This window comes from Manis pentadactyla, chromosome 17, assembly GCF_030020395.1.
Source record: "Manis pentadactyla isolate mManPen7 chromosome 17, mManPen7.hap1, whole genome shotgun sequence".
NCBI classification, from domain to species: Eukaryota; Metazoa; Chordata; class Mammalia; order Pholidota; family Manidae; genus Manis; species Manis pentadactyla.
The window spans coordinates 14833752-14846623 of NC_080035.1; the positions used below are offsets into that span (position 1 = coordinate 14833752).

General features: G+C 40.8%; 2 protein-coding genes across 8 annotated transcripts in view; one reads left to right on the forward strand and one right to left on the reverse strand.

Annotated features, from left to right (window-relative positions):
* Positions 1-5717, reverse strand: part of NAA16 (N-alpha-acetyltransferase 16, NatA auxiliary subunit) — a 77089-nt gene extending 71372 nt beyond the window's left edge. For all 7 annotated transcript variants that reach the window (XM_057494404.1, XM_036932398.2, XM_036932397.2 and 4 more), the window contains exons 1-2: positions 5459-5717; positions 1309-1393 (exon numbers count right to left, since the gene is read on the reverse strand). In XM_057494404.1, coding sequence (XP_057350387.1) covers positions 1309-1393; positions 5459-5512 — 139 coding nt within the window. In that variant the 5' untranslated portion in view covers positions 5513-5717. The remainder of the gene's footprint in view (positions 1-1308; positions 1394-5458) is intronic.
* LOC118935793 (10 kDa heat shock protein, mitochondrial-like) lies at positions 5709-12513 on the forward strand. The gene is given in 3 exon segments (XM_057494629.1): positions 5709-5805; positions 11574-11786; positions 11789-12513. Coding segments are annotated over 3 exon segments (417 nt in total). The 3' UTR covers positions 11896-12513.
* The last annotated feature ends 359 nt before the right edge of the window (positions 12514-12872 follow it).

Sequence of the window (12872 nt, forward strand, 5' to 3'; positions counted from 1 at the left end):
GACTCTATAGGTTGAGATTATTCTACTGAAAAAAGGCAACACAGCAGGCACCTGAGCCCTACTGAGATAAATCTACTGACAGTGCCACAGCCTTCACCTGAGATCAATTCTAATCAATTATCATGAATTATACCCACAAAAACACTCAATCTACCTTAACAAATATATGTAATTTAAAAATCATCTTACCAATATTGGAATAGACTTAATTTTCGGCAGCAGATTTATTCCAACTAATTCTAATTAGGTAATTAACATCAGTGTGCACTTCAAGAGAACAACACTGGACTGTGGGAGTGGCAACCTGAGAATATGTTTAAGGGAGCTAGTGAAGGATGGCACAGATCTCTGAATAATTCACAAGAAAGGAATCGGACAAGAAAAGTAGTTTTCAAACTGATCTCTGTGTACTTTGGTTTTCAGAACCCAGTGATCCAGCAGCCCAGGCCCCTATAATCAAATATCTTTTTTTTTAATGTTTTTTACATAATGAACTTCCCCACCAGCTTCCCTATGAATAAGGGTTCCACAGCTAAAATGCTTGAAAACAAACTTTAAATTTGTAAAATTCTTCCTTCAAAAGAATGATTTAATGTTATTAGAAAGCTGAGCAGGGTCAGCCTATTTTCCCAATAAGATGGTCTCAAGAATTACCCAAGTCTAATATTCAGAGATGCAAATTACCTTTGCTCTGCTACAGGACCACAATTTGCTTATTTAACCTGACTCATCCTTTTAACAAACACTGGTCACCAGTGAGAAAGGATGAGACAAGGAAATACTGACTTATTAACACCAGTGCCAAAACAAATAAGATAAACAATCTAATGATAAATCAGTAATACCTGATTTAAGTATTTATATATATATTAAGATCAGCAGATACATAAAAAAGACATCTACCAAAGAATAAAATGCATTTGACTGTATCTTCATACTATTTCTGTATTACAATATTGTCCTAATTTTCTACATAGGAAATCAATATATAAACTTAAGTTCTATTCAACGTAACAAATGAAATCAGGTCTATGAAAATACTGGTATATATTCCAGTTGTTTCCCAACAGATCAACAAACCACTTCTCATCTATAAGACTGTACATATACCTAAGCATAACAAGTAAAGTAACTTAGAATAAGACTGAAATGATGCACAACTAAAACTGCTGTATATTGATACACTCTAACAGAGAGCTACCAGGCCATGGAATATGGAAAGTATTCTATTTTCATTGTTAGGAACTTTTTCTGTCTTATTTTGGAATTAGATTTCCCCAAAGCAATCTCTCACAGATGAGAAAGTACCTCCATGTTCAGCAAATTTTGGATTTGAAAGAATCATCTTGCAAAACTTGAGGCCATTTTTGTATTGCTTCTGTTCATAACATTTCTGTAAAGAAATATGCACAAAAATTATTTTATAAAATGAATACATATGGAGCAACTTTTCATTGCATTACATAAATTCTAAATTCAAGATGCCAAGTTGGGTCTAAAACATATGTGATTTTGTTATCTACTCCTTGCCAAACTGTTCGAGTATCTAAATACTGTCACTTTTACAGAAGGATAAGAAAAAAGACAATATCCTTATTATAAGGGAACTTAATGGTCAACCAACACTGCTACAACTTTTTAAAAGTCAAAAACCAAATGCAAAAACATGTGATAATGCTGAAAAATTTTAGAAACTGCACTGAAAGCCTTTGCTACTTAAAGAATGGAACTAAGGCACATACACACATACTGTCATTCGTTGAGCAACTACTATGCATCTATACAATGTTAAACAATTCCTGAAGGAGCGTGTCATTACCTCCATTTTACAGATGTGGAAACACAAACTTAAAGAGTTCATAAAATTTGTTCAGAAGTGACTCAGCTTAGTTGCAAACTCTGGTCTGACTCTAAAGAACACGGTCTTTCCATCACTAGCTTAATACAAATTTTTTTTTTATTAAGGTATGATTGATATACACTCTTATGAAGGTTTCACATGAAAAAACAATGTGGTTACTACATTTACCCATATTATCAAGTCCCCACCCATACTCCAATGCAGTCACTGTCCATCAGTGCAGCATAGCTGAATATAAATTTGAGCAACATCTTTCCCGCTAAATGCCACAAGCCAGGCTAATTATAATTAATCAGTGCCTGTTCTCCACAGCTACTGAGCAAAGAACATCTCATCTTCTTCCACTCACCCTCTCGGTAATGCTGTAATGGGTTTTCTTTCAGTAATCAATATGCCAAGCTTATCTCCCACAGTAGGGCCTCTGCACTTGTGTTCCTTCTACCTGAAATGTTCTTCCCAGATCTCCCGAGGCTGAATGCCTGTCACCGAAGTTTCACACATCACCTACCTGACCCCACTGTATCTCATACTGCCAGCCTCCACCCCACCCCAACATATATTTTCTATCATATTATTCTATTTCCTGCACAGTGCTATCATTCCCTGAAATTCATATTCATGTGATCACATACTTAGTGTCTATCTTCTTCACTACACTGTATAAGCTCCAGAACAGGTATCTTGTCTATTTCAACCACAGCTACATCTCAGGGTCTAGACAAATAAGCCCTGCTTAAAAAATACAACCTCCTGAGTACAAAGCAAAATAGCACCAGCAAAGGAGCAGTGATTAATTTAATCCTTACAACAGGGGTAGGATATGGAAGGAAGAATTAGAAGTGTTGATAGAAAAAAAAATGCTTTAGTTAAGACTACTTGTTTGCCCCTAGGGAAGGGAACCTAGTGGTTCGAAGACAGACAGGAGAGAAAACTAAATTTGGACCAAGCAAATAAATCACCTATTCCAAAAATATTTACAAATAAAAATTAAAAAATAATCTGAGTTTGACTATAGTTCACCTGACAAATGACAAAAAGGAAAAAACACAAGCAGAAGGACTACTGGGGTTTGGACCAAGCAAATAAATCACCTATTCCAAAAATATTTACAAATAAAAATTTAAAAATAATCTGAGTTTGACTATAGTTCACCTGACAAATGACAAAAAGGAAAAAACACAAGCAGAAGAACTACTGGGTAAGAGAAAAGGAAAAGATGGGTTTTTTTCTCTCTTGGTAAGTGATTTGGAAGTAATATCAATCATATTACCAACAACAGTAATAATAATAGTTAACACCTACTGGAAGTATTTACAATGTGTCAGGCACTGTTTTCATTTAATCCTTACTTAAATCCCAAGGAAAGCCTATGTTACCTCCATTTCAGATGGAGAGGGTGAGGCACACAGTTACTGAGTAGACAGACAGGTAGTAAGCATCAGCGCCACCATTCAAACCCACGCAGCCTGTCTCCAGTGTCCCAAATACTCAGTTTAAAGAAATCTTAGGTTCGGTAAGGACTATATAGTTAGTAGAAAAGATAAATTCTTGTTTCAACTTTGCTACTAACCAGAGAGAGAGCCTTAGACACTTAAGTCATTTACCATTCCTGGGCTTGTCTCATCCTGTCCATAAAAGAGGGCATGGAGGAGCTCCAAAATTCAACAAAGTGCAATGCTAAGAGCCAGTTTAGGGACTAAGACAAAGACAAGCAAGTATAAGCCATGCAGCTGGTGAATCTGTATTCATGTGTTTAAGTAAATTGATAACTAATAAAAAGAAATGTACTGTTGGTGGCAAAGCACTGTGGTCCACCAACCAAACTTAAAAAATTTTAACACAGAGACTTTTGTCATGGAATTTGCTTTAGTACCTTTACCGCATTTACTGCGATTGTGAGATGATGAAACCATGCCCTTTTGCTGCACTCCCCTAAATTCATGTGGCCTTTATGATAAACGTTACACGCCCAGATATCAACATGTTCAGCATTTCCCAATTTATTTGGGGATAAAATTAACTCAGCAGCAGCTTTACCGTTTTTGTAACTATACGATAATAAATCATGTAACTGTTTTTCATTATGCTACTGATAACATGATCCAAACTAGAAAATATACATATGGAGAAAATAAGTGTTGTCATCTTTTTAATAAGGCCAAATGTCTTGAAATCCAATTAACATAATTTATAGATGATTTTTCATGAACATGTTCTGGATTCCCTAGATCAAGAAAAAGAAAATAATAAAACCGTGAGAGGGACCAAAACAAAAAAAGTTCACTTCTCCAAATCCAAACTGAGAAAAATACAAGGGTATGGGAAAAACTTAAATGAAATAAGATAACACATAAATAAAGCCGAGTGCAGCAATCTGCCACAGTGCTTTAGTCAATCATCTTGTTTTGTTTTTACACTTATGTGACATTATTTGCTCAACAGTTAAGTACTATATAAAATTAAGACTTAAAATTTTCATCCCATCTACTAAGTCTTCAGATTGTTAAGAAAAACACAAAGTGTGAAGTTTCTTTTGGCTTGAAATTGAATAGCTACCATGAATTTCTATCTGCCCTTGATAATACTAAAAACTGCTGTAAGCTTACTATTTATTTATAGTAAAGGTAAACAACAGCTAAGAGTCATATAACCAACAGCTCTATATAATAAATTCACCCTTAAAACCTAAACTCTTGTTTACAGATAAAAAGGCAGGCTGGAAAAGACACTAAGAATATTAGCTTAAAATCTATGCTTCCTCAGTGTAAATACTAACAGCAAAGGCATGTTGTCTCTCCTCCCTGGAAAACCGTGAAGGCACCAGGGATACTGACACACAACCTATAGAATACTCCCGGCCGAAAAGCGGTCCTCTCCCCCAGGCCAGTATTCAAATTTGCGCTCAGAGACAAAGTACTTGCTCTCCCAAGTGCAAATCGGCAAGTGCACCCGGCTTTAATTACTTACTCAAGGCAGGGCATTTACAAGTTAAAAGCAATCAATAATCAATCATCTTGTGTTCGACTTTATAACTCAGAAATGCAGTTCTAGTCACTCATTCACCTCTCAAGGAGGGTAAGAACGGTACGTGAAAAACATGTCAACTCTCTCCCAAAGGGAGGCTTTACCTCCTAGGGTTTTACTTTCCCGAAACCAGTATAAACCCGAGCCGCAGCCCTCTACAGGATCGCTCCCGCTTTAATAGCTATCGGCATGTGCTGTGCAGTCGCTCAAACACAAAGCAGTGAACGACACCAGGCAGAGGGGAGGCTCGCAACAGACAGTGGGGAGGTCCGCAGGGAGGACGCCGGCGCCGCACGGGGCACGGGGCCGCCACCCCGCCGACGCGCCCCTGCCCAGAGCGACTGCAGAGGGCGGCGGGAAGTTTCTGGAAGGCGGGAGGACAGGCCAGGCCAGGCACTGCACGCCGGGCAGGCAAGCAGGCGACCTGTCGGGCTGGGCCGCGGCGGGCGGGCAGGCAGGTCGTGCGGAACCCTTAATAAACAAAGAACGGAGCGGCCCGCGCAGAAGCCGCCGCCGCCGCCGGATCGTTCGCCGCGCAGGGCCCGGGCGGCAGCGCGGCCTCCGGCCACTCACCAGAATGCGTTTGAAGAGGTTGCTCTCCTTGGGCGGTAGCTGCACGTTCGGCATCGCGGCCGGCGGGAGGCTGGGTGCCTCGGCGGGGTGGAGAGCGGGTGGTGGGTTAGTTCATTGGCCTAGACTCGGACTCGGCAGCCAGCGGAGGCTGTCGGATAGGTCTCGCAGTGGAAAGGGACGCAATTCGAGAAGGACACACTTGCTTCCGCCCTGCTTTCGGGGGAGCGACAGCGGCTCCGCACCGGGCAAGATGGCAGCCAGGGACCGCCCCCTGGAGCGCGGCGGCGTGCGCCTGCGCGTGCGTGTGCGCGGGGCGGGGCGGGGCGGGAGGGACGGTTGGGCAGTGGGTAGGCTGTCTCCTGTCTCCAGAGCCTCGGCGCCCGGTGGGGCTTAGGCACCTTATCTCCTAGTAAGTCGCCGATTTGTTAGGGTTGTGGCCCAAGATAATGTTAGTTATATGAGAGTCACGCTTTTTTTATTCTCTCCAGTCCATCAGCTTAGGCTGTAAGAGAAGCCTTCTCTGTTCAGTGCAGACCAAATTAAGTATTCACAACGTCTGTGAGGTAATTGGGCAGGCCTTGAAATGAACTAAATTGAAAGCATGTCTGAAATGTCAGAGAAGATTATTCCCAGGAGCTTAGAACGCCTAATAGTAAGATTTACGGTCGTTTCATGGGGCCATTGATTCTCCAACTCCATCTACTCTGCCTCCTAAGTTCCCTTTCGTACAAGCCATATAATGAGAGAAACATGATTCAAACACAGGGTCTTCCAACTCTATCATACATAGAGGTAGCTTAGTGATAGAAATGTGTGAGTCTAGAAAGGGATGTACATCAATGACAAAAATAGCCATTACATACAATGTAGGTTAAATATAAAAGAATATGTACATATTGGGTACATATACTTATTTATACACGTTCTGGATGTGTTAGCATGTGCATTATTTGTGATACTACAGGGTAACTGATGCATAATTACATGTAATGGGCTGTAATGAGAGCTGGGTTGGGGTTTATTTGATTTTTTTTTCCCACTAGTCTAACTTGGTTGGACATGAGAGAAAGTATCACAGGAGTCTTTAAAAACAGGAAAGGAAGTATTATTAAAATGGGGGAGATCCAGAAAGGCCTATGTGTTCTGGACTGAAACTCATCCAGAAAGCTACTAGAGAGGAAATAGGGAAGGAAGGCTTCCTGGAAACTTGGCTGAGTTGCACCTGAACTGGTAGAAGTGTCTTTGACAACCCGGCAGGGGCAGAGAAGTGCCTGCTTACAAACACCCTCACACCCAACCACTTCTATAGTCTTTATCCAGTGTAAAACTGCTTTGACTTCCAATCTATCCATATCTCAGGAGTAAAGGGTTAATTGTGGGAAGAGCTGAAGCTCGGGTAGTCCACTCAGGCCATTCTTTGACTCTCATAGAACATGGTTTTCTGGAATGTTCTTAGCCATCTCAAACCACTCTGCCTCACCTCAAAGCTGATTTCAAAATGACAAATTGGAAAAAGAGAGTAAAAGAAAAGAGATGGGGGGAAACATAGTGCCAACTAAATATTTTTGTAGACAAGTAATATTTACCTTTTATGTCTGTCTGTCACACACCATAACACACGATGCCTGCATACCTTTGTTGTCCATACTAGTGTGGGAGTGAGGAGAGAGGTGAGGAACTGAACAGAATGCCAACATTGTAGCTGGCAGTTGTCAGCCCAAACTTTAGGGTGCGTAAAAGATGTAATGCATGCACAGTCCCAAAGCCTGGATTAGCCAGTGGCTCAAATTTTATTTCTGACTTCTTATTTAGTCTGGAGCAGATCTGATTTCCACCTTTCTACAGAAAATGGGGTTAAAATAACATTATTGTAATCTTTCACAGCAAGGGTATGTGAATGTAATGCTTAGTTATTTCTTGGCACATGGGAAAAATATAAATGCTTTGTAAATCTAAACTCGCTGTCTCTCAGGAACAATGCTGAGGGGCATGGTGGACCTCCACCCTGATGTTCCTTCCTGGTGCTTAGGGAGGGTGGTACCTCCTTTAGAATCACGCACACAGTAAAATAAGAGTAACAACATCTGTAAAGACCTTAATGGTTCAGGAAGCACTTTTTATATACAAAATATGGATCAGTGAGTCTTTTACTAAGCCTAGTAGATCCACAGACAAAAGAATCTAGAAAGGGATGTTTTCCACCCTAATATACACAGTATGTCTTACAGAGCTGACTGACAGGGTAAAATCAAGCAGTTTCCAACTATTCCCACAACTAATTTAACCATGTCATTAAAGGCTGATGGGAAAAGAATTCATCAGATTGCATAAAGTATTACACCTCAGATTTCCTAAGGTTCCTGCTCTCTTCTACCTTCCTTGTTCTTGTTTCAGGGCAAGAAAGAGCATTTCATTCCTCCTTTGGAGCTCTTGATCCCATGTCCTTTTGCTTTTCCTAAACTTTTATTCCTCAGTTATCTCCATCCTGCTATTTGCATTTTCTCACTCCTTATGTAGTTTATACTCTAATGGGAAGAGACAAACAGTAAACACATAAACAAACAAGATAATTCCAGACTGGGAAGTCCTAGGAAGGAAGTAGAGCAGTGGGGGTTAAGGAAAGGACTACCTTAAAGCAGGTATTCGAGAATGTTCTCTGGAGAGATGGTAAAATATAAAGAGACCTAAAGGATGACAAGGGAGTTAAGAGGAAAAGCTGGGACAGCATACTCTAGCTATTGACAGAAATCAACACAGCTATCAGTATTAAGAAAGAAAGAGTTTATTCAGTCTTACTGAGGGCCATGACCTGGGATGACAGTGGATCAGATAGTTCTGATCAGACTGTCCCAAAGCCCATTGTATGGGGACAGTTTATATACCTTTTTACAACAGGGGATACATGCAGGAAAGAGGTTATATTTATCAGTGTATCAAAGTTGGTGTCAAGGGTACATCTAGTGTCTTGAAAGAATAGACTATCCACATTCTGATGCCATCTATATGATAGGAGGCAAGGATTAGGATTATTACTCATTCTCCTAAAATATCCTTTCAGAAACATGAGAAACAGATTTCTTTCCAATTTATCTTTTTTGAGCATTCCAGCCTGTTTCTTTTCTTGATCACTGGTGAAGAGCTGTGGCAATCTTGCTGACAGAGGCAAGATGGCTGTATGGCACCTTCACAGCACAGCATGAGTTGTCATGGATGACTCAGGGCCTCTACAGCTTGCATAGTTCACCTTGTTTGTGGAACCACCACAGGGACCATAATACTGCATTCTATTTCAAATAGTCAAAGGGAACCACAACATTGGAACAAGATTGGCATGGTCAAGGCATAAAAGGGACAGGTAAGAACTTCAGGTTCAAGGAGGTAGCTGCAAGGTAGTGTGAGAGGGAAAGTGATACAATTTAGTTAAAATGTAGGGCAGGTTGTGCAGGGCTTCCCACCTCAGGCAACGTGGTTTGGTTTGGTTTTATTCCAAATTCAGTAGGAAGCCACTGAAGCATTTTAAGCAGGAAAGTGACAGAATCTGATTTATTTTTTAAAAGTTCATTCTGACCACCCATTTTGAAAAAGACCATGGGGTTTCTTCTTGGGCAACTCTATGCATTCCTTAAGATTTGGCTTCTGCCTCTGACAGTCTTCTGAAAATGTTCTCTGAAATATCACCTATTCATTTGCTCAGTACTTAATGATTGAGTATAGTGTGCCAGCAATCTTCTAACAAACAAAAATATCTGCACTCATGAAGCTTACATGTTAAGGATTGCCTAGTGGCCAACTCCAAAGATTTTTGTCAGCTTTCTTTAATTTCCCTGTAGCGTTTCACACAGTGGGCCATCCTGTCCTTGACTTTTCTGCCATAGGTCACCAAGACTGTGGAGAATCCTGGATTTCCTTCTGTCTCTCTTCATTTTCATCCTCCGAAACCCATATCAGCTTTCTCCTCCTAAATGTTGTCTAGACAATTCTGCTTCTTCAAATATCAATAAAGCATGTTCATCGAGCACCTGCTACTCCCAAAACAGAATTAATAAATTCTCCTTCTCCCATAGTTTCCATTAACACCAAGCAAATTTTAAATGTCTCCAGTTGCAAGCCATCTTTTGATCTCCTGGCTTTCATTCCCACTTGTTTGTTAGATATCTCCATCTAGATGTCTTATAAGCATTTTCTACATGAGCAGTAAAAATAAAACTTATCTTCGTCTTATCAAACCAGTCCAAGTCCTATTTTCTTTATGTTTGTTAATGATACCACTTAAAATTTTTCTCTTAAAATTTTCTGATTAACCTTGACTCCTCTTTTTTGTTCTTCATATCTAAATCACCTGGTCCTTTACATTCTAGATCTGTCCTATTTCCCTCTTTTCTCCCCTGCTTTCCATTCCCACTCCACCTTAAAACTAAATACTGCAAAATTCTCTTAATTGGTCACCCTTTCAGGCTCTCCATTTCATTTTTCACATTGCTTCTAGATGTGTCTTTTCTATCCAAAACCCTAAATGGGTTGCTCCGTGTATCACTTTCAATGACTCTCCCACTGTCCAGAACTCAGTCTGTTCTCAGATTTTTCTTTGACTTTGCTCCTGAAACTACATTATATAGTGGAACCAGTGGCTATATCAGGTCCAGTATTTTCAAAACTCCATACCTTTTCTCAACCTGATAGCTTTATTATATTATTCTCCCTACTATGGTCTTTATCTTTTTAAATTCTTCATCTCAAAGGCATGATTTCTATGAAAACTTTCCCAAGTCTTCCCAGGAGATCTGATTTCTCTTTTCTTTGAATATACATAACACTTTGACCTTCTTTTATGCCTGTGTCTTACTCTGTTTTATTTCTTACAAATTGTAAATCGGTTGTCAACTTTGGTTGTACTTTTGTATCACCTAAAGAACTTAAAAAAATACTGATGCCTACGTCTACCTCCATAAGTTCTGATTCAGTTGGATTTGGATGGCGTTCAGGGTTTTAAAAATCTTCCCAATTGTGTGTAATGTGCAACCAGAGTTGAGAGCCACCACTTCAAGACATTTCATCCTAATCCAGGTTTACACATGCCATCATTCTTCTTGAAGTGGAGTTTAAATAAGTCACAAAAGCAAACAAAACACCCTCATAACCAAGATTTAATTTGGAGTCAGAGGCAAAAGCCACCAATTGCTGATGGGACCGCAAATAGTGAAGGTGGTGTAGAGTTGGCACTATTTAGAGATGAATCAGCACAGAAACATCTTTACACAAGAGTCCTCAAAACCATCATCAGATTCACCTCTCTCCAGTCATCTCATTCTGTTTGTGTTCTTGTTTGTTTATTTGGCTCACTGCTTTCTCTCCAAACTCATCCTGCTATTGCTGTTCTCTGCCCGCCTTTACACTAGGCTTCATGCTCAACCCCATCACTGAGCACTCTTCGCGCATGGAGTAATACCCAACCCTTCACCAAGACCTTGTCTTTCCTTTTGCATTTTCCTCTCCTTAGGTATTATAGGAGTTGGAGTGGGGTCGGGGTGGGTAGGGGCTGGAGAAGATATTCAGCACTTTTCCCATCCCACTGCCCCTCCAAATCATATTTTACCTTCATTTAAGGAAAAGGAAATTTATTTTGAGTCTATAATCACCAGCTCTACCCTTCTCTTCTCCTTTCTTCTTGGTCACTATCCTTCATTTGTTCACTTGCCAAGTGACAACAGCAGTCCATTCAACTTCACTCCTGCTACCCATCTACTATGATTCCAGTATCTATGTGGATGACTCAAAAACATGCCCTTAGATAAATAAGTGATAATACATCCAGACAATGGGATATTGTTCAGTGCTAAAAAGAAATAAGTTATCAAGCCATGAAAAGACAGAAGCTTAAATGTATATTACTAACTGAAAGAAGTCTATCTGAAAAGGGTATTATACTGTACGATTCCAACTATATGACATTCAGGAAAAGGCAAATCCCTCATTAACGACTAATTACTAAATTAAATAAAAATGTTGACAGGTGTACACTTCATGATTCTACAAGGGTCATAATCTTACCTGTAAAAAATATTCTTCAGCAGGACGGTAGGTCTCTCTTTGCAGCAGCGCAAGAACATGGTATGAACTGTGGCGGTTGCAGTCATAGCAGGACAGGCATTTAGAAAGTTTCTTCCCCTCTTTGACCAAGTACTGATTGAAAGGAGTGCAGCCAAAAATGTAACCAAAGGAGGCATAATGCTTCCAGAAAACTCTCAAGGAAAAGTATTGCAAGCAATAGTAATAGCTGTTGGATTGAGCTCTAAAGGAAAGGGTAGAGAACTTTAACCAGATATTGTAAAAGAGATAAAGTTCTTCTCCCAGAATATGGAGGCACCAAAGTAATTATAGATGACAAGGATTATTTCTTACTTAGAGATGCTAACATTCTTGTAAAGTATGTAGGCTGAAATGAATCCCTATTGAAATGGCACCACATGGGAGGGATTAAAGATGGTGGCATGAGAGGTGAGACAGAGGCTTCTACCTAAAACCACATATAATTATGAGAATACAATTAATACAACTAATCCTGAAAGAACAACAGGAAAGATGACTGCACCAGAATGCATACACCTGGAGAAAAGACAAGACCTCACAGAACAGGGTAACGTACCAAAGCTGTGGCCCAGCGGGACTCAAGCCCTTCCCCCACCCAAGCTCACAGGCTGGAGGAAGAGAAACTGGGAAGGGAGGGAGTGAAGGCCTGGGACTGCTGAATACCTAGCTCCTGAGATCTGCTCTGGGAGCACAAACCTACATTTCATGGTCTTTCATTATACTCTCATGATTACAAGGTTGGAAAGCTAAGACAGGCAGAATTCCTGGAGAGACTGAGATTCCAGCCGCTTGTGGAAAACAGGGATCCATATCCAGCTTCCCTGGGACAAAAGAAAGGTGGGCAGTCTGAGAGACTTCCTAACAAGGAAGCCCCTAGCAAGAGGGCTGCTAAAGGAGCAAGGATTGAATAGAGCTTACTGCTCAGGAGAAAGGACAGGTAGACAAAATTGTCTGGGTGCACTCTGCCCAGCAGGTTGGGAGATTTCATGATTTCCAGGTACTCTAGCTCCCTGACTGGCTACTCACTACTCAGCTCCAAGGACCCCCTCCATGACAGGCATCCTACTGGCCTTTCTCCCAGCCAGCCCCACTTGGTTGGTGAACCGGCAAACCCCACCCTGGCATTAGGCAAGCCACAGGGAAGATCTGTCTACAGCAACTACAAACACAAAGCATAGAGGCTTATACCTGTGTTTTCGGCCCACTGGTTCAGGCAGGGGAGACAGGCATAGCACTCAGGAAGCAGGAAACAGCTCTTTGCTCCCCCCCAGGCACCAATACCACTCCCCTGTGACTGGTGACAGTGCTTCAGGGGCTGAGCAGCTCC